We start from the raw sequence: 26330 nt of genomic DNA on the forward strand, positions 1-26330 counted from the left end.
TGCCTCGCTGGCTCTCAGCTGGTGCTGCGACCACACAGCCTCCCGGCGCTCCCGACTGCGTGTTGTCAGCTACTTTTCGGGGAACTTTACTCGCAGCGTGCGGCGGAGCTGTGCGCGTCCACCGCTCGGCGAGGTTTTGGGGGAAAACTTGCCGCTGCAAAATGGACTGAAACAACCAGCCAGCAGAGTGTGCGCGCGTGTGTGTGTGTGTGTGTGTGTGTGTGTGTGTGGGGATACTTGCGGTGGAAAAAGAAAGCGTTTTCAGTGTAGAGAGCGACCTTTCAAGAGGGGTTGAGTTTTACCACGATGGAAGAGGACGACGGGCATCCGGAGAACGGGATCCACGCCGTGAAGGAGTCGGACCGACAGCAGCGGCTCCGGCTGTGTGTTTTAAATGAAATCCTCAACACGGAGAGGGATTATGTTCGGACACTGCTCTTCCTTCAGTCGGTGAGTTTGACATAACCTCTCACGCTGCTCGCTGCGCTCCTCCCGCACGGACAGGACGGAGTGGCCAGACTCCACTCGCACATCTTTCAATTGAAGGCAGCCTTTTCATTTCGTCCCTCCTTAGCGCGTCTCGTGCGTTGTTTTGTACAACATTATCAAATGGCAGGCTATTGTTTTTAATTCGGCATATAAACGGCGGATTTAGTGGCGCGCGTTGTTAGAAAAAAAATACAACCAACCCCAAACATAATATGTTCCACTGGTGTAGCTTTACGAGCTTGATGCGAGGAGAAAACCGCTCGCGATTTGTATTGGCTTTTTGGCGTCCACGCGGACAGCTGGTTTGTTTGTATTTTAACTTGTAACCAAATGTTATTCTATACAAACAGTTATATATATATATAAACAAAGTACATGGGTTATACACACAGTTGTGGTTCGCCGTACAGCGTGGCTTTCTTCATAGAGACTCTTATTGGTTTGGCTGAATTTCCTCTGAAAAACGCACCTGAGTCTGACTTTGCTGCATGTTAACCTCACGGTATCAATGAACACATTCAAATCAAATCAGAGACATGCTCCCAGGTTCACCCCTCGGATTCGTGCATGTGGATTTTCACATGGCCGCCTGTGCTGGGGGTGGGGGGAGGTGTGTGTGTGTGTGTGTGTGGGGGGGGGGGGGGGGGGGGTGTCATTCACACCTCTCTATTGTGTGTTAAAGCTCAGGTCTAAAAACAATCAAGAGAGCCCAGTTCACGCAACGCTTTGCAATTAAATAGATATTCATGAGCATTCAACAACCATCACATCCCCCCCCCCCCAGACAGGCAGGGATAAGAAACCATTTCAGCCCGGTTAACTTGATTCGTTCTTTGTACATCAGCTGCCTGATGAATGAACGTCCTGGTAATTTTACACGCTCCTTTCAGCCGCCACCACAGTGCCAGTGTGGATGGCTCCCACCTGCAGGAGACTATTCGGTTCCCCTTGTCATTTCTCGATGTCCTTTTCTTCTCCCCCCTCATCCCTCGCCTTGTCATCTCTGGTACTCCTACAGTGCAGGTGGCTTTTGCCTCCAGCTGAGACTCAAGTCAGTGTGTGGTTACCTCCGACCTCGCTGCATTTAATGTGGCAGCCATAATGCGGCTTTATTATCATGATACTTAATTGCTTGCTGTCAGGAGATTCCCTCTTTTCTCGCCCCCTCCACAGTAAGGTCAGGGTCAGCCGCACCGTGACCCTTGAGCACGCAGGGATTCAGGCTTTCCTGACGCTTGCTTTCGCATCCTGCTGACTCAAAGGCAAGCGCTGATTGTCGTAATTTTTTTTTTTTTTACAGTTTGAGCATTGTGATGATTCTGTGCATTCTACTGTTTCCACATCTGACAAGTATTTGTCAAACATGCTCGTGGTTCCTTGTTTCTTCTGCCTTGCCCTCACGTGTCAGGGAACTTCCTCAAAAAATAATTGAGTTAATCTGCACAGACGGCTCACTGTCGCATATTAAATCTTACAGTCTCAAAATGACACCCACTTAATGTCACTTCAATATGACACCTCAAGGCAAAACCAGGAATGGGTTTGGTAAATGATCTGTACTTGTATAGTGCTTTATCACCTTTCGGTCTCAAAGCGCTTTAACATGGTTTTTCCCATTCACACACTAATCAGACAGATCACCATGCAAGGTGCTGCCATCAGGAGAACATTCACACACCGATGGTACACCATCAGGAGCAACTTAGGGTTCAGTGTCTTACTCAAGGACACTTAGGCATGTGGACAGGAGGAGCTGGGGATTGAACCACCAACCTTTACGATTAGTGTGCAACCCACTCTACCGTCTGAGCCACAGCCTCCCAATTAATTATTCGAATTATGTTTAAGAAAAGCATCCTTAAAAATATGGGGAGGGGAGGAGGGGGGGCTGCTTCCTCTCTCTGTTACACAAGAGTCAGTCAATTCTTATCTCGTGGTATAAGACAGACCAGGCAGCAGAGGGACATGCTTCGACCCCACCCCCAAACCCCCCCCCTCTCCCAAAAAAAACCAAAAACAGTTCCGGCATCATGATAAAAGACGAAACCCCAAAGATCTATCAGAAAAAGTCGGGGAACTTTTTCATGTTGTCATCTGAAAGCTGTTGGTGCTCTCCACCAAGCTTCCCCGCATCATCACATGAATTTGCGTCTTTTGATTTAAGCCATACGTTGTATAGCCAGAGGCGAGTAATGTGGTCTGGCTTCGTGGATATTCTGTTGGCACGCATGTCTTTGGATAGAATACCCTTCATGTTTTATGGAGTGTCAAGATTTAGCCTATTTCTTATAAGGGACTCAATGGGATTTTTGTTTGATAATAATTAATACCACCTGGTAGCTATTTAAAACACACTACATAACAATTATGCACTGCTGATTTTTTTTTTTCTATCATGTTGTCAACAAGCATTTCTAAAGCCTCTACATATGCACGTAATTGCCATCATTAGCAGTCATCTTCACATATGGGGACATACAGTACTGTGAAAACCAACAAGCCCTCCGGTCCAAATGTCCATAAAGGTCGTTTGTTCCCACGGGAGAGTTTCTGAAATTAGCGCCCCCGATGAGGTTTAGGCACAAAAACCACTCGGGTCGGGTGAGGGGAAGATGATGGTTCCGGGTAAAATGATGGTTTGAAATGGGTAAAGGTACTACTTAAAGTTTTGCAACCTTCGTTGCCATGGCAACAGTAAATACCGTTTTAAAAAACTGTTGGAAATGGGAAGCGAACAGCAGTCTCCTGCACAAAAACCTGTTGTTGTGTTAAAAGGCGGCTAAACATGGACATGTAGTTATGGATTGTAATTCACCTGCTTACATGTAAAAAAAAAAAACCTTTTAGGGTCGTTTTTTAAAAGGACAGTTTCGCGTAAATAAGCTTTGATGTGAAAACATGCTGCTCTGTACTAACGTATCCTATCTGTGACAGGGTCCTCTGTATCTTCATGGGGGGGGGGGGGGTGGAATTGGAGTTTGATCATTAAAGGAGTACATTGACATTAAAAAAAAAAAAAAAAAGAAAAGAAAAAGGAAATGTCAGTCTCCACCACCACTGCCTGTCCTTTGTACGTTCCCCCAATCTCGGGTCCAGCCCAGGCTGCCCCCCTTCCCTCGGTGGGGGCCGTGGCTTTGTCACCAATCACCTCACTGTGGTATTGATAAGGGAAGACTGGCTGTGGGAACTCGGGACATATGGTTTCAGTAAAGATATAGATAGGTTGAGGATGGGGGATGGAGGAGGGGGGGGGGGGTCCACAGTGTTGAAGAGGCTAATACATTGATGGGGGATGAGGGGCGAGCAAATGAGCGGTCATGGCGTAGAATCATATCATTATTTTGTAACGATAAGCCTCCTCTCCTCTCAGCCTTCCTCATCAGTCAGATAACTTCTCCATTTCTTAGATTACCTTTTGACATCTCAGAAGGATGTTTGGTGTATTTATGTGTTTACTGGCTGTTAAAGATGGACATTCAGGCAGTAATAGAGATAGTGTAGAAGATAGAAACACAACATGGTTTGTGGGGTAAAAACCTTTCTAGTCCACTGATTCTACCGTCTCAGCCTGTATACTGAACGTCAGTGCAAACTATAAAGTTTGGATTGCGTGGAACCGATGCAAACTTGGGTTTGTGTTGAGTTTCTACTGTCAGACATCTGGACATGACATCATATCTGCATTTCATAATTTGCATCCCAAGTCCCTCTTTTTTTTTTTTTTAATTGATTTATTTTCTTTTTTTTCTTATTGATTCAACTTCTTTCCTATCTGCCGCCACCTGATGGTTTAGTTTTCATTAGTGTCATTGGGTTTCTGTCATCATGTCGATGGTAGAAATTGACCAGTATTTGATTGAACGACAGCTCACCGCTGACCGGCCACATCTCTCTCCATCGCCTTATCCCTGATTCATTTTCCACTTCCCTTTGTGCTCTTCCTCAAACCCTTCCCGATCTGCGCATCACCGCTTCTCAATTGCAGTGATTGCAATGACATACACACATAGGAGACGGCTATCCGCCGTACGCATCTCAGCCATTCTTGCATGTCACTCATCCCCTGGCAATTACCAACGTGCTCATCCAGCGTGCTGGAAGGGAAGCGAGTCGGGGTGGTGGGAGGACGAGAGGTGAGAAGGGGGTTGGGGGTGTGAAAAGAGGGATTAGAGGACTCGTTTCGCTCAGTGTTGTCATTGCAAATCTCAAAATCTATTACCTCTTCAAGTAGACTGGGAGCAGTATAGCTGATCCCTTTTCAATTCTGGTGATGGCTGCTCCCGTCAAGCTTTTGTTGCAACATTTCCCCTTGTTTGTATCTGAATTCATTTTGCCTCAGTGCCGTAGATTTGCTGGGATTTTTGTCAGATCAGCGCTTTGTTGATTTAATCCAGGCAACTGGATTTTCCCTGACATGATCCTGTCTATGACAGGAACATGGTCAGTGGCGTCATACCTGGTAGACTCGAGGGGTTTTCCTCCAAAACCATGAAAATGGGTGGTTTCCCATTTTGGAAGCTGCTGGAGTTTTTTCTTTTTTGGCCACACTGACCCACGTCTCGGTGAATCCTGCCCAGTAAACACAGCAAGGGGAAACACGTGGCCAATAAGTTAGTCAGCTTTTGACCTTCCTTCTTAATTTGGAGAGACAGAGAAGAGTACGGTGACCAGGAAGGTCTCATTGGTGCTGAGATAATGGGAAACATCTGGAAATCCGGCCTGCTGTGACCTTTGCTTTGGGCCACACACTGGTGAGATTACTCGTCTAATACTGATGACATATAGCGAAGTTGTTTTTTTTTCTTTGCAACTCTTTCTCTTCTTTGGCTGTTGTTGACTTTTTCTATATGTTCCCCTGCAGTCGACACCACCGGCTAAGAAAACAGGATGACAAGCTTGCACACAAACGCACAACACATTATCCGACCGGTGCCCGAGAAGACAGACGTGCAGGAAGCCAGTATTGAGCTTCCTCTGCAAGCTTGAGCCTGTGTCTACCTTTTTCCTTTCCCTTTTTTTTTTTCTTTTTTTTTTTTCTCCGCTCCATCCCTCCAGCCCTCCCCACACGGTGGGAAAGACCAGCATCGAATTTCTCCGGGCTCGGGCGTATAAATAGCTTAAGATCCTAACTCTCATCTTGGCCACAACGCTGGTGGTTTCAGCTCACTGCAGCCTCGATCGCGCTGAAGTCATATAAACACAGACACACATCACATATATAGCAGGGGGGGGGGGGCAGCCTGTGGAGTCGTAACAGCAGGTAGAACAGTTACTGTGACAGACAGCTGGGAGTTTGTGAGGCTTTTTATTATTATTGGGCTTTAAACTCTGCTGCTTCTAACTTGGGACACTTAGTCGCATTTTATAACCTTCAGGTTAATCAACCTTTCAAATGCTGAAGGCATTCGGATGAATAAAAAGATGTACGGGGGACTATTTGGTCTAAAAAACATTCCACCGTCCTTTTTAATCCATCATGCCAAGTGTTATCTTCTATCTCCTGCAAGTTTTGGATTTTTTTTCCCACGTCAGTGCTTGAACCCCCGACCTGCCTTTGATATCTACGCCAATTAATGTCTGAAGCTGCCACTGTGCACCCTTCCATCTCGCTCTGGACAATTGGTACCTTGCAGTGCAGGTACTGCGCCAGACTGACTCATTACAATGCGGTGGCGGTCAATGTTAGTTTTCTCAACTTAATCTTTATGCCAGTTTTTTTTTTTTTTTTTTTGAAGTCATGTGTTTGATAATCCATTTCTTATAGGCATAAGACTGCAGCAGGAATTTTAAGTATTCAAGTTAACAAGTCTAAACCACCGTAACACCCAGAGGCACAATGTAAAAAAAAAAAAAAAAAAAAAAAAAACTTCCATCTGCGAGAGATGTTTGCAGATTTACAGCTGTCAATTAGCATATAGAGAAGTGGAATTTGACTTGGCTAGTTTTTGGTGAATTTCCCCTCTATTTGCTCACAATAAGTGTTCGATGAATTATTTTCTTGGAGTAGTTCTCTGTTTGTGGTCAGTGGATTATGTACTGTGGAATCTGTGGTGTGCAGAGGTGAGAAAGTCATAAATTAGAAGTCAGTAAGATTATATCAGTTTACAGATGTCTCTGTGCCAAATATCACATCATGCAATGTGAAGAATGCAGACCAGACAGACTTCTGTTTGGGACACTCTGCTGGTTTTGACTGGAGTAAAGGGTAAAACCATGAAAAGCTGTGTGAAGTGCATCTCAACAGGCTGATATACGAGACAGTGGGTGGCCGAGCCTGAATTGTAAAAGCAAGGCAACATGAGATCTGTGATGTCCCCTCTGAGATCGTGACCTGGACAAAGCTGGGACATGTACTTTCTGGTGGAGGACAGCGGGTGCAGTCACCGTGCAACTCTCTGAATGAGGAGGACGGATGGATATCTGCAGAATGACGTGGCACAGGATCTCCCAAGAGGGCTTCCTGTTTGGTTTTTGTACTGAGGCAGCAGGCTTTACAATGTTTGTTTGGTTTCTCAAATGCAACCATATGTGTTGCTTCTGTTAGGGGTCAAAGGTCATTTGGCTGATAGAAAAACGCTGGACTACCAAACAGCCGCAGAGAAACTTTACACAAAGCTTCCTCAGGGTGCAGAATGAGGCGAAGATGTTTGATAAAGTCTGGATGGGATTACAAGCCAACTCAAAACAGACTTCCTTCAGGGGAATTTACAGTCTGCACACACAATATTTTCATAATCCATTAATCTGTCAATTATTTTCTTGATGAATCAGTTGTTTGGTCTTTAAAATGTCAGAAAATGGTAGAAAACTATCGACCACTGTTTCTCATAGCTGAAGGTGCAGCCTGAAATGTCTTGTTTTGTCGTGACCAACAGACCTGTTATCATGGAGGATTTAAGGAACTAGAAAACATTCACATTTAGACTCTGTAATCTGGGAATTCAAAACGTTTTTATGGAAAAAAAAAAAAAAGGCCTCAAAAGGAGTAATTGATTATCAAAATAGTTGGAGATTAATTTTCTGTCGGTCAGCCAATTCATTAATCGACTAATTGTTGCAGGTCAAATGTACAGGATATGATGCGTTCTGTATTTTAACACCTTATTTGGATCCTGAAACTGTTGAAGTCTCTCCGGATCAGTGCGGGTTAGAGTAAACGCTTGACCTGTACGCAGTACAGCCAGGAAGTTGTGCTCATGTCACAATAGGACAAAGGAGGAAACTAAACAAGCACCTCTAAGTAGGTCTTCTGCTGTTTATGCTACAGAAGCAGTTCTACAAATGTATTTTAAAGTGAAATCACCAAGATGTAATTTCTCCGTGCAGATTAGATTTCAGTCTCACATTTCTGCTAATGTCCGTCTAGCACTCTCACTTCCTCTCAAAGACTGTATACACTTTAAATAGAGTGTCTGAAGATACTTTGTAAAGTGTAAGAATGCCAAATGTTGTCTGTGATGGCCTGAGGGAGTGGCGGAGTGATGTGAAGGTGGTGAGAGGATCGATGGAAGACTATACAATTAAAGTTTCTAGCTCACTGACGCAGCTACAAAGAAACTTTATCAAACATTTAACCAAATCCTACCGTCACAATTGTAGCTGTGTGTTTAGAAGCTCGAAAAGTGTTGTTGTTGCCAAGAAATCCAACACGTATCAAAAAATAGATGGTGATGATTACAATTTATCAGTGCCATGTGACGAGTATGAAAGGTCACATGATCAGATCTGTTTACTTTCTGCTTGAAACTTTAGAAGAGGATGTTTCCCTTAACTTCCACAACAGAATGTAAGTAAAACATCTTATTTAACTGATTAAACTATCCTAGTTTGTACATATATTCTTTAAAGAGTTTAACAGGGTTAAATAATTTCCCTTGTTAACCAATTAGTGTAGATCTTTGTCTGTTTGTGATTTACCCCACCAGTCAGAGAAGCTCCTGACTGCGCTGTTTGAAGTGCTCATGACAGCTGCTGACAAATTTCTGCCTGCCCCAGTTTAGCCGAAGGGCCTTTTTTTTTTTTTTTGGCATTTGTTCACTGGGATGACATTTTTGCCAACTAACATTGGCATGATTAAAGGCTTGAGTCATTCACGCTTGGGCTGTTGCTGTGATGATTTTTTTTTTGCCCTTAAATGCTGACAGGAAACCTTTAAGGAAACTGTACTATGTTTCATTTTGATGTGACGAATTACCAGTCAGCCATTTGTCAGTTTTGCTTCCAGCTGTGATTGACCATTTACAGGACAGATAAGAGAGTGGAAACACAAAAAAGTGAATGGACTGCTTGTTTTTAAATGTGGATTCAGCAGGAAATTGTTTGTATTTATCATATGATGACATGCGAGTCCTAATAAGTTGCACACTCTGTCATCTCTCTGCTCTAACTTTCTGGCTCCACTGAAGTGGAATAGTGTGAATCAAAACGATCCTGGAAGCACTTTCAGAAGTGGAAACCAACACTTGTGTTAGTTGCATTAGTCGCTGCTGAAATGAGAAGTTGAGGTAGAATGTAGGTCAGTTGCTTCAGTGTTTTCAGAGCTCAGACAGAAAGGCATTTTAACTAGCTGCTGTCTGTCCATGAAACACTGCTCTCCATCAGGTTGGTAAATACTGTTTGAGTCACCACTGGATAAACTCTACGATATCCCTCCTACTTTGCCAAATGACCATTATCATGTAGAGTAAAGCACTAATTTGTGTCCTGCCACCATTTCATCTCTTCTCTCTGTGCAGACTGTTTATGTCTCACCAGCTGATCGTCAGGTTTGGCACTCTTGGTTATGCAAACTGAAACCTTTCCTGGAAATGCACGTGTATTACGATGTTTACCTTCTTTTTCTGGAGCTTGTCTTTGGTATGTTGGAAGCTCCGCAGGTCTCTGATGGCTCACTCAACACCACACACTCGCCACACTCGGATCCTGTCTGTGATCCCCCCGTCTGTCAGCACCAAAAAAAAACATGCGTCCAAACGTCCAGATGGCCTCTCCAATCTGGTCCATGATGTTATCTGCAGATCACCACATGTCACATGTCACCCCAGGATGTGCCACATAGAAAAAGGACTCGCAGACAAACCTGTGCTGAACATGCAGCGTGAATCCAATTTGTTATTTTAGCAGCGTGGAATATAAATAGAGCTGAAGTTACAATTTTTTTTTTTTTTAGCAGAGTTTCAAGCTGAAGGCGATGTGAAAGTCAGAATTGGTGGCTGTGTCACTCAGGGAAAGCAGTTTAAAGATGTTTCTATTTCCATTTCCATTTGCATTATATAAGTATGTGAGAACAAGTGTTGTGTGCCCCTTTCGCCTTTGTTTATATACAGTTGTATACGCTCTGAGGAAATAAATTGTTCACAGTTCTCTTCATTCAGATGAAAGGCATTAAAATAAATGTAAATGCTTGAGGAGCCAATCATCTCTAAAGTTCATGTCAAAGAGAGTTAATAAAAATAAATCGAATCATCAAAGTTGTCATGTTGACATGTAAGGTGTACTGATGGACTCACTCAACTTGAAAACCTGTTTTGAGCCAAAAGCTTGACGAGGCTTTTATTGTGAAACAGTTGCAGGAAGCTGCTGTTTAATTGCATAACAAAGTGCCCTAAGCCAAATTCAGATCACAGTTTTGTCATGTTCTGTTGAAAATTTGTAGTTGACATATTCATCATGTGTCATCTGATCATTAGTACAACAGAGCTGATGTGGGCTTGATGAGTAAGCAGTCTTAAGCAGGAAGTCTCTGGTCCAGTACTGTCCGTCTGTCCTCTGTCGTCAGGACACCGTCTCATCCCCCTGTAGTGTTCAGTTTCCGCCCATGTGAGCAGCTCAAAGAGCCCTGGAGTTTAAAGTCCTTCAAAGCGGAAGTGAACGAGATGGGGAGAAAAAAAAAAAAAAACTGGACGAGGCTCAAAGAAGACTTTGTGTTTTGGTGATTGGCTCTGTCAAAAAGAGTTTCTCTTGGAAGACGGCGAGGGACTGGTTGGAGGGTGAAGAGGGAGCTGGGGGGGTTTTGGGAGGGTTGGGGAGACATGTGAATTACGGCTTCAGAGAGAAAGAAGTCTGCGAAGGTTTGCTGGGGTCCTTCATTGTGGCAACGCCACGGGCCATTCTCTGGCTCCGCTGCACTCAGGCCACAAAGAGGGGATTTCTTCATTTATTTATTCAATTTCATGCCATGTCGACCCCAAAATGGCCCCATTCCCTCTCCAAAACTGCCCTGTCTTCTTTTGTGGCTGGCCACCCCAATCCTATTTCCAAAAAGAGAGCCTTAATGGATGCATTGTTTTTAACTTGTTGTTGTTTTCTCTTGGACGAGGAGGGGTAGAGAGTTTCAGGCTGGTGACCTAAGAGCTCGCATAGAAAAGTCCTGAATCTGTGGTTCTGTATGAGGGCTGTTTTAGTAGGTGTGGGAACCGCGGCGAATTGAAAAGGGGCTCTCAGGGCCCGCTGGAAAAACCTTGACAAGTGTTAGAGCTTGTTCTTGATATACGGGGTCTCTTGTGAGATATGTGAATCGAGTGAGATGGCCCCGGCTTTGTTGCTGAATGCTGATGAAGGTTCGGGCAAACAGAGAAATGGCCCAGTTTTGTTCCCATTATCACCGTCTCTACTCTCATTATGGAGAATGGGAGAAATTTATTCCCAAAGAAGATAATCAAGTTTGATATTTGGAAATTAAAGCAATGATGTGCGCAGTGTTGTCTGATTGCCTGCAAGACTAATGCAGTTAATAGACTGCTCTTAAAATGGATTTGTTTCGTCAAAGGACCTATTTGACACATTTGTTAACCATTACACTATCTTATTGATTTTCCATATATTACAGTCAAACAGGAAGTACACTATATAATCCACCAAATGAATCTGGTAATAACACTGATTGTTATATGCTGTGTCACTTGCAATACAGTGAACCCTCGCTATAACGCGGTTCACCTTTCACGGTCTCGCTGCTTCACGGATTTGCATCGTGCATTGTGTTCTGCATTCTGATTGGCTAAACAGTCTCTCCGCTTCTTCTCTACCTGTTTGTCAATAACGTTGCGGTTTAGTATGTACACGTACATAAAACAGCTTGCCAAATTTAAGTTTGCAAATTCTCTTGCAATTTCAAAAACCACACCTGCACCGCGGGCTTTAGAAGAAAAAAACGCTACAGAGCGGAGTCAGGATGCAGCGGCTCAGTCAGAAGAGCAGTGAAATACACGCGAGTCACTATTTGTCCTACTGTACTTTGTATTTTTTTTCATAATCATTTTTCATTTTCTCCCGTTCTAATCCAATGACTCGGGTCGCAGTGGGGCGGTGCTGATCTCAGCAATTTGAAGCCTTCAGTTCGTATTGATGATTAAAATGATTATTTTACAGTACAGTAGTTATTTGTAAAAAAAACATTTCTACAGTACTTTTATTTGTTAAACAAATGCTTGGGCCTGTAAAAAGGTTTTGTTCTTTGGTTTCAATGTATTATGGAGTATTTCATTGTATAATAATTGTAAAAAAAATAAAGGTTACTACTTCACGGATTTCGCCTATCTCGGTTTCTATTTGGAACGTAACCCCCGTGAAAAACGAGGGTTCACTGTATACTGTATGTCAGTGATTATTGTGGCTCATATTATAATATTAATCTCTTTGTCCAGCAAGTGACAAATATTTGTAAATCTTTGTGTGTAAAAGTATTTGTCTGTGTCCATTAATACACTCCTTTTTTTTACTGAACCCTACTTATTTATTCAGTTTGTCTGGTCTTTCAAGAGTCCTGTGATCATGTTTTCACAGACATTAATCTTCTCATCAGTCACTGTTTAACAATCATCTGTGCTGAAGGTAAACATACAAACTGAAAGCATCCTCTGCTCCTGACTCCGTGTGACCCTTAAGAAAACATCCCGTGTGACTCCAGCTTCAACAGCTTGGACTCGATGTGCGTGACTGTACGTCTGACTTTCTCTCATGTTGCAACTTCACCCACTTTTACAATTCTGATATTTCCTTACTTCTCTCTTGTTACTTTCCCAGTAGTTTCTACTATTATAGTTATGGCTGGTTTTTCATGTGTAGCAATTATAGTTAACATTTTAGCGTTGAACCTTGTTAGACAAACATAGATAAATATTTAGCTTGTTTCAGATTCAGATTGATGAACTCTAAAGCGGTGTGTATCTATATGCAGGATTCTAGACCACAGTAGAGGCTTTTACTCCAAAAATGAGTCAAGTTAGTGTTTGGACATACAGTAACTTGATGAGCTGCAGGTAGAGAGATCTGTTCAGTAGCAGACGAGGCAGACGTGAGGGCAGCAGGCCTCTTACTCACTGTCCAGTGGAGCGAACACGGAGCCCACACCAGCATATGGTCCATCTGTATCTTCACACCTTACTGTCTGGCCCCTCTTCGCTCTGATAAACCTCAGCATTTAGCAAAACCCCCTCCACTCCAAACCACGATGACACATTGACTGATAGTCATACGATATGAAGCCTGATGCGTCTTATGCTAAACAGTGATAGATGAGGACGGATGCTTCAACCTGCCCCGTATGGCAATTTGATGTGTAAATACTTCAGATTTTTGTCTGTCTCTTTAAATATGCAGCTCGATTGTCATTATGTACTCATTGGTGCCTCAGACATCATACTGCCAGTACAGTGTGAGTGTTGTCCCACAAAGTAATGAGCAAAGCTACATCATTTGAATAATTTGAAGTGCTCAGAGCACAGTGGGATTTATTTGTTTGTTGCACTTTGGGTGAACGCTCGGCCACAAAACTGCTCGACTTTACTTAGAGCCGAGCCCAGTTAGTGGCCAGTCAAACATGTCATATACTTCCTTTTCACAAAAGCCACACTTCCTGTCCAGGGACGACATCTGCTGCTTTTGTGTCGAGAGGCACTGCTTCATTCCGCCTCGCTGTTTGTTTTCCCTCCCCGCTGAGCTGAACCACGCCTATCTGCTTGAAAAGAAACAAAATTCTTCTCATTGATTTGGGGTGCCTAAAAAAGGTATTAGCTTTTTGTTCTGTTTGATTGCAGTTTTTACTTCCTGTTTGCATGTCACACAAACAGAGGCATGCGTGCAAACTTGGTTCTTCTTTTTTCCTTGTCTTCAGCTTTTGTTTCACATAAATTGTTGCAATAAATATGACACTGACTCAGCTTGGTGGCATCTCCCAACCTTACTTCAACCTACTCGTGTGTCCCTTCAACAAGTGGCACAATTTACAGCCTTTGCATGCAAGTCCAGTGGAGAGAAACTGTGGATGGACTGTGCAACACGCATCCATGACAAAACTGTACGCCATCTGTGCCTCCATCAGTGCTTATTAGCATGATATTGGTCATGCCTGGCTGTCATAACGCAGCAGCACGTTCAAAAGAGCGCACAACAGTGCATATTCACACCGCACAAATCTTGTTCTTTGCAATTTGCAGTTATTTGCAGCCGGGAGACCCCCCTGGGGGAGGGGAGGACTGATCACTGCTGTCCACACTTCCTGTGGACCCGAGAGCAATTTTCTGAATTGCACCTGATTTTTGCAGGAAGCTTCACATTTAGTGAACTCGCTGAACTTTTCAGGCTCACCAGCTTTTTGTTGGTTCAAGTGTGAAAACACCCTCATACAACTGTTTCTAAGTGAAGGCAGAGGAAGGGGTGTGGGGTTGTGAAAATGCTAACAAAATGCTAGTGTGCTATACAAAGCCAACATGCTCCTTTCTGGGAACTTGGGGTCATTTTGACCTGCCTCTTACGGTCTAAACATGTTAAAGTCCAGCTGCTTTACACATTTTCAGCCATTTTAATCAGTAGATATGAATATAGCTATCATGGCTTGCTGTTGTGGCCCTGTTTGGTCCACGCAAAGAGACCAAGCAGAGGAATTTTAATAACAGATGACATTTCTGTAATACCTGCTTATTGCTGCCAGGATTTAATAGTGTGCTTCTGTCTGTACATGTTTTATGAATAGATTTGAAGTGTACTGGCTTTTGATTTAGTTTACTGAACACTTATTGAGCAATAGAAAGAGCTCGAGTAAAATCCCTAAACACGCTGCCATGTTTGCTTAATTGACTGCCAAAAGTATGAAAACACGTTATTTGTATAGATAGAAATCAACAAAAAGAAGTGAGATGACTTTATTTGTCATTGGTTTTGTAATAAACAGAGAAATAAAAGCACAGAAAGGTGTAAAAGTAACACAAAGTGCCTAGAAAACATATTACGTCATTTCATTTAGGTTCTTTCAGCTGATAATGCCATATATAGCATGTACCTTTGAGTGTTTTAATGTTTTTAGGATGACTTTGAACCACTTCCGGATGATGTTGGACTTTCCTGGGTTTACCGTCTTTACACATCAGTGGTATAATTCTGCATTAGTGTTGTACTTGGCAGCTACAGTACTTTGTGGTGCATCGCCAAGGTTTTCTTCCTCATCTCCTGTGGGACTGCATCATGAGCCGTTTCCCCACACAGCCCATCACCCCCCCTGTGACAAGAGACCACGATGTGCAATATCTTTGTTGTGCTCCGCGCTGCAGCTGAGCTCTCTCTCAGCCGGTCTGACTCATTGTTATGAGTCCAATAGTATAAAAAAAATAATTTGTGTCCCATCTGACCAACTATTATTAACACATTGATTGATGTCATCGCTATTTTTAGGTATCAGAGAGTGACAGGCGGACCGTACACACGCGATGTGAGCTGTCCAGAGAAACGTATGCAGGAAAGGCTTTAAAATATAGATGTATTTTCTCTAAGGAGATTTATGATCCATCATATGCACCACATATTGCATTTGCAGTGGCCTTTCAAAAATATAATCATATCCTATTTCATCTTCATCATACTCGTCATGGGTCAAGAGCTGACCTGCGGCTGATTCAGATTTCAGACGACTGAAAGACAAATGTATTCTTTCGAACCATTGCTGACAGTTATTGTTATTCATCATTCATGCCAATATTATTCCTCGAGGTCCGATCCTCCGCTAAACATGATTAGACACATCATGACACTGTGCTGATGTCAGAGAGGAGGCAGAAAAGGTCGTCCGAGATGGAGATATGAAAGTAAACAAGGACCATCAGCTGCATCCTGCCGCCTCTCTGCATGTTGATCAAGAAGTAATTAGCCGATGGGTCGAGTTTCACTGGGTTTCATGACACATCTTTCCAATAACAACTGGCTGAGCTACATAGTGTGGAAAAGGATGGGTCGTTCAATATACATATCTCTCTGTGTGTGTGTGTGTGTGTGTGTGTGTGTGTGTGCGTGCGCGCACGCGCGCTCACGCATGCATAATGCTCTGAGGTATTGTCCTCCACATGGAAATGATGCATGACTTGTGATATGCTGGAGGTTATCTGAGGATGCAGTCACATCTGCGTCTTTTATACGAGCAAACCAGAGAGGGAATTATTGTCTCTTTTTTTTTACTTTTGTTTTTTTGTTCCCAAATTATCAAGAAAATCACAACATGTTAACACAAGTCCCACAGAATGACACACAGTTTGTGTTTTTAACTCGTCGTACGGCAAGTTGCAGATTGAGACTGTAAGAAAAAGGGCAAAACAAATCAGGTTCCAGTTTCTGAGACTTGATTGTTCTCTTGGCAGGAAGTTACTTTTTCTGGTGGTCAGATTATACACACAATATCTTCTTTTTGGGGCAATTTCCTGCCGTTGATTCTGATCATGCACTCAAATTGTCGCGTGTCCAGACTGCAAAAACTGTGAGTTTAGGTAAACTCGGACATGCATGGTGTGCATGCCCGGTTCATGCTCGGTGCCGTCCTCTGCTCTGTCTCCACTGATGCGTCACGATGACGGAAAGAGAAAGCTTCCAATTTTCTCTCCAAATAAACCTGTGTGCTTTGTGATGGAACAATGAAGACAGCCAATACAAGCCTGCAGGGTGAGACTGGCCACGTTGGGGGTGAGACCTGGGCTGAAAGGAACTCTTTGTTGCTGCTTCCCACCATCCTCCCCGCTGATCTGCCTATCACCACATCTGTGTGGCACATTTTGTTTGAGGACTGGATCCTGCCTGGACAGGAGCGGTCTAGGATGTCAGTAAGGAATGATTCTAGAGATACTTTAGTTTGTGCCTCACTCTCTGTTCTGCAATTGGCCCTTTCCCTTTCTTTCTTTTCATCTATTGCTCACTTCTGCAGCCACCCCGCCCCTGTCACTGCTCTCCGCTGTCTGAAGGCGCCGAAGAAAAAGCCCTGTTTCCTGTCTCTTTTTGTCTTCTCTGCCGGGGAAGTGATCTCAGAGGGACTCCACCAGTGTGGACACGGTACAAGTTGCCATATGGGAGATTTAATTAGTGTATGCCTCAAGCACCATCAGCTTCCTGCTGAAACCAGTCAAGAACACGACAACTACTGCTTCCCTTTAATACTAGTCTTAATTAGCAAGTTCACAGCTCACTGCTAAGGACCTTTACTATCTATTTTGGTACAACCTACGTCAATAAAGCCAGTAAAGAGGGAAAAACATTGGACGCAATCCTCCCTAAAACTCAGAGGAAATTATACAATTGCTGCCTTGCTTGATTGGCTGGTTTCTATCTTTAGAGTAAATGTGTGATTACAAGTGTCAGTCTGTAATTATAGGCCAGTGACTTACTGTAAGTAAGTCAGCAGGGTGGTTTTATGTGTGATTGCATGGAGCATGCATGCAAAGGTTTTCTACAAAATACACAAATTGACTAAAATTGCAAAATATTATTTTATTTCTTACCTTCCCAGTTATACCTTGCCATGCAGACAGTTTGGGTTACTCAAAATAAAACTGTCAATAGTTTTCAGAAGGACTATTTATTTGGGAAATAGTAAATATTTATGTTTGAACAGTACTAAAAAACTAGTTTCAGAAAAGTCTTGATCTTTGTCATAAAATGATTGTTCAGATTTTTATGCATTTTGTTTTTTTTGTCTTTGCCAGTTCTTTGATTGAACATTTCCTGCTCGGAATATTGAAATTGTTCCAACCTCAGGCTGTGTTTCATTTTGGCTGAAGTCTTTAGTTTACACGGATGCATCCAGTAGTCTGACAGTGTTGCTAAATAGGGCTGACCTGATGGCCGAGTGGTGAAGGTCGCATCACATAGCAGCCAAGACCCCAGTTAGACTCCCGGCCAGGTAGGCCTTTACTACATGTGATTCCCCTGCTCTCTTTCCCCACATTTCCTGTCTGTTTTCACTGTACTGTTTAATAAAATGCTAATACCCAATAATTAATAACTTCAATTTAATTGCTAAATAGAACAGGGTTCAAAACTTCTTTCTATTGAAACTATGGGTGGAAAACTTGCTTTGCAGTCTGCAATGAAACTCTGGCATTGATACTGACAATTTCCCAGCGATAACTCTGAGACTGTGGACTATTATAATTCAGTGGGACATTTCTTTGAGAAAGAAAAAGCTGTTGATTTGTTTTTTTTTGTCATTTTTAATGAATACAATGAAACTGGATTTTCTTCCACTGCATGGGGGTTATGGCAATACAGACAAAATACAGATTATCTTAAAACATTAGTAAATCAAACCGTTGTGCTGCCTGTTTCTTCACTATGGCTCTCAAGTGGCAGGTGAAAGTGTAGAGATTAGAACAGCAGCAGTAACCTTGAGTGCTCCTTAGATTTTCACTATTATTCTACATCCATCATTAAACCCAGTGGCTTTTCCTTTGTAACACCCTTCATCAACACTGAAGCTATCAGTTTTCAGACTTGAGGCAGTGAAATGCAGACAGACACAACAGGAGGAGCTTGCCAGACGAAGGAGGCTTCAGGAGAAGAGTTTTATTCAGCAGTTTAGGGGATACACATCTCCTTTTCTCTATCCCTTTCTTTTCGAGACGGTGTTGGCATCTGGAGTTGAGGCAGACAGTCAGACGGAGGCAGGTTAAGCCTGTCAGACACGCAGCAATAGATGGAGAAATGGGGAAGAGAGAAGAAAAGAAAACTGTTTGCAGATTCACTTCTCCTTCTCACCATTCTTCTTTTTTTTTTTTTTTCTAAGTCAGGACTCTGATTGGCAGGCATGAACACACGCACACACACGCACGCACACACACACACACACACACACACACACGCACACGCGCACACGCGCGCACGTGCACACAAGGACAAAAGTGCACACACAAGCAAAGCTCAACTTAACATGAGCCTATTACGGCCGTCTTTGGTGAAGTGGTGTGTGTAGACGCTGCGACAATGCAACAGTTATTTCGGTTGATGTGTTCCAGCTCAATGCTCAGGTGCATCAGCTTCCTCTACTCAAGTAGGTGACACAATATGGTGACAAAAGACATTTATTCTCATAAAGTGGAAAGTACCTAAGGGACTTTGAAACAGCAGTCTGTGTCGCACCATGAAAGGCAATATTTCATAATGTGTGAGAGTTCATGTGATTGTCTGTGGCTCAGAGGCATGTGTTCATGCTAATGCATGAATTATACCAGGATTTGTATATATTGTATCGGTTTCCTCAAAGCAACAAACACATGCATTCTACAGAAAAGGGAACCTGGACTTCCACTTTCAGACTGCCTCTGCATGCATAATTTAAAAAAAACCTATGTCATTATCTTGCAGATAGTGAACCAGACTCTGAGTGCTCAAAACTCACCACATATTCTCACAGATATATGTAAATGCTTTAACCTACTGCTGTATCAGCAATGAATCCCAATGCATGTTTTTTTTTTTAAAACTTGTGTTGTCTCTGTTTCCTCTTTAGGCATTTTTGCACCGAATCAGACAAACTGCAGATGACCAACAGTGTCTGTCACCTGAACATGTCAAGGTATGACTGGCTTTTTTTAATGTTTTTCTTTGTGCAACCAAATGACTAAAGCCGGAGATATACTTGCTTTGAACTATGCATTCACATGCACATCATGGCTTCCTATTGTAGTCTGCGTTGTAGTGTTTGGAGCGTTGGTTGTGCATGTCCTCAGAAATTGTGATATACACATGACTGGTAAGGGCAGTATGGAGATGTGATGGGGTCATAGACTGTATATAAAAATGGACGGAACTTCCGGGTCTAAAAAAATGAGTCCGATGCAGAAATGCCTGATGCTGAGGACCATTAGGGGTTGGCTCCCTAAAAGCTCTGGCTCCATAGACTCCCATTCAACTTCTCTAATGAAATACATTGTCAATCAATTTTTTCAAAGAATCAATTTGGTGTATCCTTCTGAATGATTTTCTGGCAGTCCATCTGAAAATATGCCTGTCATTAATTAGATATTAGTGTTAAAAAAAAGTTTTTCGGGAGTGTGTCTGTTTGATTGACAGGCCTGTGGTGCAGTTAGGTCACAGCTATCAGTGGGCGGGGCATAGTGTCCTCCGGTTCCTGATCAGATCGAGTTAGATTCACAGCTCGCTCGTCCACAGCTCGTTCAAATATGGTCACTTCTGGCTCCAAAAGAGCAAGATGGTGACGGTTCAAATCCGAATTTGATGCCCAATAACAGCAGGTCACAAATCTATGGGTGACATCACTGCTGCTTGCTGTTTGGACAGGGTCAGAGACCAGCAAAACTGAAGGGAAACAAGTCGGAGACGTTACATCCGTGCAGGACACAGAGTGGGGGTGATGGCAGTGACCCACTTGATTGTCACCATGTTTATTGTTTACATCAGGCAAATCCGGATGTTCCGATTAAATCCTTTTGTCTCTGGTGTGCCTTCTATTGGAGTCTTTCAGGTTGACGCAGAGTAATAATCTTCACTACACAAATGGTTGTCAATGTCGTTTCAAAGCAAGTATATCTCCGGCCTAAGTCCTCCAAAAAAATATTGCAAATTGATTTCCTTTATGAAGATGCTCAGATCTTTTTCCACATCCCTGTCCATCTCTTTTCCTTGTCCTTCCTCCGTATTGCCTCCCTTCTCATCACCCTCTTGTCTTTAGATTCTGTTTTCAAACATTGAGGGCATCCTGGAGTTGCACAATGAGATGTTGTCTGCTGTGGAGGCCAGTCTGCATCCCGAACCCCAGCCTCAGCATGCACTGGGAAAAGTGTTCCTCCAGTTTGTAAGTGCACGACACACAGAAGCACACATGAAATGCAGCAGACACGCACATGCATGTGGTAGCGTTCGCATGCATGGATTCCTCTTCCATGCAGAAACACACACATACTCTTTTCATGGGCTACCCGTAGCCACAGATGAAGGGAAGGCGTGCAAAGCCTGCTGTGAAAATACCCCTTAAGTCTCTCTTTTTCACACGAAACACCCCCCTCCCACCTCCTGGACTCCCCCTTCACTCAAATACTCTCACAGACCCTTTGCTTTTCCCCCTTTCGGGAAAAGACCAGCTTCCTGTCAGGGAAAACACCCTTTCCACCTCTCTTCATCAGTCTGTGCTACCATCTACTCCATCCCTTCATACAGAGATTCCTCTCCGTTCTGCAACTCCCAGCACACACCACCCCGCCGGCCCCGCTCCCCTCTGTTTGAACTCATTTGGCCCCAGGGAACAAACAAAGCAGGGTCTGTGTCCAGGGACGAAGAGATGGTGTGTCACTCAGCGAGGGGACAATGCTTCTGCTGCTAGCACTCAATCTCAAGCTCCGTCTCTCTCTCTCTGTGTTTGACTCTCTACGATAAACTATCCTCAGTTCACTTTCACTAAGACACAAAATCACAACAATTAGCAAGATATTCCACCATTCATCTGCACCATCATCCTACAGGATGGTGTTAAAGGAGCACATCATGAGCAAAGTTTTAGTCCCTTAGAGGCAGAAACAAATGTCATTGTTGCATCGCCAAAAAAATGCTGCCCCTTGCTTTTTCTTTTCTTTTTTAAAGCCAATGTAATGTTAGAGCCAAAGTTTTATGGATCTTTGTCTGTATTAAGATTGCAACGGTTGAAGGTTGAAAACAGACTGTTTTTTTTAATTTATTAAACAAATGCTTTACTATGAAATAGGAAACATTCAAAAGATTTTTGGTTTGTAAATGGACTGAAAATAATGAGAAATGCCGTCACAAATGCTCGAACCTATTATCAAGATACTAGCCAGTTTACTAGACCCTCGAGGATGTTTGCTGTTTTTAATTACCTTTTTGGGGGTGGAGATGGTGAGTGTAGTCAGACAGACAGGCAGTTGAAGCAGAGAGGAGATGGGCTGCATGCAGGCGAGAATCTCCGGTCATTGCATTTTTGTGTTTGTTCACATACCAGTAAAAAGCACTTGTACATGGTATGATACTCATCGGTTTTCTGTGATATCGGTGTACCGCTGCACCCCTAGTCTTTACGAAGAGTTCATTCAACATATGACACCATCTCGGCCTCCACTGCTGCTTGTCAAAATTCTATTTCGCTAACCCTCCAGCCTGTGTGCCTTTTTATGGATCACACCAACTCTTTGTCGTGAAGTCATTACACAATCAGTCGCTATCTAGCCGCTATCTGCCTGCGGCTTGAATGACATTTATTCACCTCTGTGGAGAGCCGCTGAATTGGCTCATCAAAATGTATCTTCACATGTGTGAGTCTGTCGCGCTCATTCAGTCCGTCAGGCCAAGTGTCGGGGCAGATAATTGATTAAAGGAGCTCAACATGTTTTTTTTTTTTTCCATCGCTCTGTGATCAGACGGGGAAATACAGAGAGGGCCGACTTGATGGGTAGCAGGGAAGCTGCAAGGGCTTTGATTTCTAACTGAACTCATTTGTTAAAAATGGACTATTGTCTGTCTCCTAATAATTTCTGTTTCCCGGAAATTAAGTCAGTATAGACAGAAAATACCCTTACTGACTCAAACCAGGATTGGATATTAATTTCAGATATGATTATGAGTCATAGCAATAAATGCAGTTAAATAGCAATTAAAGCAATACATATCTTTGTCACAATTATGTTGTCGAAGTAATATTTCAGTACAGTGCTTTTAAATATAGTGTCATTTAAAACATACTTCAAATCAAACCTAATTTAAATATCAGGTATTTTCAGTTAATGTATTAGTCAGTCAATAAATGTCAGAAAAGGCTGAAATATGATAGTGATTATGAAAGTGACATTTTAGAATAGCTTGCTTGTCTGTCCACCAACCCAAAAGCAAAAAAATATTCAGTTTACAATTCTGGATGATAGAATTATTTGCTATAGAATAAAATTAAAGATACAAAAAGCCAGTAAATCATCACATTTAAAAGCTGCAACCAGAGAACATTTGCTCGATTAAGGATATGAATACGGTTGTGTTTATTTTTCTGATTGACAACCACTTCCACAGAAAAACCAAAAGAGAACAAATTGATCCTGAAAAAAGTTTTGTTTCTGTATCTAGGGCTTTATGCAACAGACCTCAATCTTTGTCCAAAAACTCCACACATACTGTAGTTTATGTTGCATGGTTAGTTTGGTCTTTTCATTGGCTTTGTTTACAAAAAAATAATCAAATATTGCCTGGCTTGTCGTACAAAATGTTAAATCAATTGTATATATATATATATTTTTTTTTGCATTCATTCATGTTTGTGTTTACTTGTTTGTGTGTCTGATAATATGTTCCTCTGTGTTTGTGTGTTTTCTCCTTTGAGGTACTGAGCTTCCCACACACCTTCTTTGTTAACCGTGTATCCATTACACTTCCCTACCCGTGACCTTTGTCTCCTTCAGCACTGACACCCCTCAGCCAATCAGCTCGCCCCGTCTGCTGGCCTCCAGCCGTAGCCCTTGACCTCAACCAGAGGTCAACACCATGACTGGGATTTGATTAACCTCCCACATTGTTCCGCAAGACTGTCTGCCACTCACACTTAGGGGAAGAAAAATGGGAAGATTCTTTGCTATTCAAAGTCAAGATGGTTTGGGAATCTGCAGTTGCACAGAAAAGTGCACCAGTCAGATTTTGAATAGAAAAAAAAAAAAAAGTAGAGCTGTTTCTCATCTTAAATCTTCTTAACCAGGATAGAGATGTTACATGTTTAAATGAATAGAACACATTGTGCAGTTTTAACAAATTCGTGTTTATCTTCCGAACTAGAGGCAAAAATTCTGAGTATGTGCCTTTCCTTTGACCAAACATGCACACACACAGATGTTAAGCCCTTGTTTAAAGACTTTGGTCGACTTATTCAGACTCTGCAGAGGTGAAAAAGTGACTCATGTTAGAGGAGAAATCAGAGACATCAATATTTGCTCTATTTTGGGGAGTGTATATATGAGGACCGTGCAAGAAGCAACAGTCGTGTCATTATGCATTTTCTGAACTCTCTGAACTACGCCCATTATGCTTTGAGTTGTCGTGATTCCTCGGCGTGTGTGATACTACCCTCTCATCCAACCTCTGCAATAACATTCCAGTGATGAAGAATTCAAATACAGGCGTGTATTTATCAAAGGAACAAGCAAAGTCTTTGAGCTATTCTGGGTACAACTGATGTCTTTCAGTCTCTCAGAGTCGTCGTGGTGTTAAAACTCCCCCGAAATTAAAAGCTTCACCTTTTGGTTGTAGTTATAAGCTACTTTAAGGGGTCCCTGAATTGACTGTGTAGTTGTTGTCACCTGAGGAAAGGAAATACCTCGGAGTGGGACTTTAGTTGTAAACATTGCTGCAAAGAGACACGCTGTTTGTGCGAGCACAGCGGCTCAATTGCAGATGGTGATTGAGAGCTGAAATGGTTATTTCAGGTTCAGCTGCTGAACACATGCAGGAGGATCATGAGTGCAAACTGATACACAGAGGCTACATTTACATGCCCCTAAACACTCCTTTAACAGTCAGCATGCTCAAGTTGTCTGTTTGTGAGCTGCTCTGTGTGTTTTATACTCTTCCTACAATAGCCTGGAACAATTCAGTTCTGGTACAAGCAAGCTCAAAAAGTTGTGTGGGATACTGTGAAACTCGCTGGGATGCTGATGCATCAGAACATCAGTCTGTTTACAGCTACATTTCACAGCCGGGGCAAGTTGAGTACATTCGTACAGTTATGCAATCTTTGCTAAATAATTGGGGGAAGCAGACAGTGAGAATACATGTTGTGTTTGCTTTACTGGTTTAATGAGTAGCAGCCAAAGGAACAAAGCTCCACCACTTTTTAGTTTCCCAAGTGAGAAATACAAATGTTTACGGTTCTCTTTACCCAGATGAGATTTATTAGAAAATTTTAAGTACTTCAAGATCCAATCCTCTCTAAAGCAAATGTGATGCAAGAGAGACAGTAAAAGGAAATGGTCAAAGTTTTCATATTGACATTTGAGGCACATTGATTAAATCACGATGTCAACTCGAAGCATCATTTTGATCCGCTACCGTTTGCCCTGTTAAAGTTACCACATTATGTGTTACTCAACACTTCCTGTATCCATTTCAAATGAAAAGCCCTCAAGTGTTTAAATTAACACTTAATTTCTTAACAAGGCTTTTTTTGTGAAACATTTGCAATAATGTGTTGTGACTGAAATAGGACAATCACACTTTAGAGGAGTTATTGGGACAACCTTTAAAAATAGCAGGATTCTCTTGGAGTTCATTCAATTGAAGGGATTTAATTATCTAAGTGACATTGTTGGCTATTGTATGTAAACTTGCCACCACAGTGATTACGCAACCTTAGAAACAAGCCACAATTATGTTCTGGTGTGTTCCTGCACTTCAACAAATAGCACTACACCCCTGGTAGCAGCCTGTAGGAAAGGATGTTTTTAGTTGCCAACTCTGGTTGAAGTAAGACTTTAAAGGACCATGCTAATGTTTTTTTTTTAATGTTTTCATATATATATATATATATATATATATATATATATATATATATATATATATATTACCATCAGCTACTTTTGTAAGCATACAAGCAAGTTTCTGACTGTTTTGGAACAAAACAGGGTTGCTTGAAGATACAAAAGTCACTTGCACATGTTGCATGTTATGCATCCATGCACATATTTGATATTTGGAGCATTTGGCTTGCTGCTGTGGACACACGGGGCCATAACCAGCTTTATTGTCACACAACCCTGCATTTGTTCCTGACTGAGTGGTATTTTTAAGATGAATAGGGAGCCTGCCTTTTTATTATAGAGTGCTACAGTGCAAAAGCCATCATGTAAATACAACCTTAATGATTTTAAATCTGTACTTAATGAATAGAAACCATAGCTTATTTAGTAGGTCTAATGAATAGTGTTAAATATACATGAGTAGATGGACAGAAAAACAATTTATTGTTTTACCCATGCATCCAGAATCTGTTACTGCTGTCAGACTGCTTTGTATATATGATCAAAAAAGCTAAAATGATTCCTCTGTCTGTGTTTTGCTCTGAGTCAGTCTGACAGTATCAGGGGTTTCACGCCATATGCCGGCACAGCTGCTGCTCCCAGTGGTGCTTTGGACTGGAGTCCCCTGTCAAACGTGGCTCTGGGTGTGTGTTTGTGTTCCTGCCTGTGTCGTAAAAACTGACCACCGTTTACATTGTGCTGCTCACTTGTGTTACACATCCACCAAAGACTTTCAGTTCCTTTTGGTCAATGGAACGGAGACACATAGCTCAATAAAATGAGCTGTTAGCTTGCCATGTAAAACAGACACATGCACTAAGCAGTGACATACGGTATGGAGCTGGGTTTGTGTGGGGGGGGGGGGGGAGTTGAACCACTCGCATAGTTATTTTGCACATCCGTGTTGGTACAGGATGCTGGTTTGGCAATCATTTGTTATTTTAAAGTTTTTTTTTTTTTTTTTTTTTTTTTTTTTTTAACTCATAAAAACTATTCAAAGATACTCTTGGGCCTCATTTATCACAATAAAGGAGTATTGTTTATGTCTTTGTAGCATAATAGCCAGGCCAACTT

At 42.3% G+C, this 26330-nt stretch overlaps 1 protein-coding gene across 2 annotated transcripts in view; it reads left to right on the top strand.

Moving 5' to 3' along the window:
* Positions 1–12: 12 nt before the first annotated feature.
* The window catches only part of prex1 (phosphatidylinositol-3,4,5-trisphosphate-dependent Rac exchange factor 1), an 88750-nt gene continuing 62432 nt past the window's right edge, over positions 13–26330 (top strand). For both annotated transcript variants that reach the window (XM_069140266.1, XM_069140267.1), the window contains exons 1-3: positions 13–450; positions 19247–19312; positions 20429–20551. In XM_069140266.1, coding sequence (XP_068996367.1) covers positions 307–450; positions 19247–19312; positions 20429–20551 — 333 coding nt within the window. In that variant the 5' untranslated portion in view covers positions 13–306. The remainder of the gene's footprint in view (positions 451–19246; positions 19313–20428; positions 20552–26330) is intronic.

Source organism: Embiotoca jacksoni, unplaced genomic scaffold (assembly GCF_022577435.1).
Source record: "Embiotoca jacksoni isolate LCO1_2020_lvr unplaced genomic scaffold, fEmbJac1.0.p SCAF_9, whole genome shotgun sequence".
Classification (NCBI taxonomy): Eukaryota; Metazoa; Chordata; class Actinopteri; family Embiotocidae; genus Embiotoca; species Embiotoca jacksoni.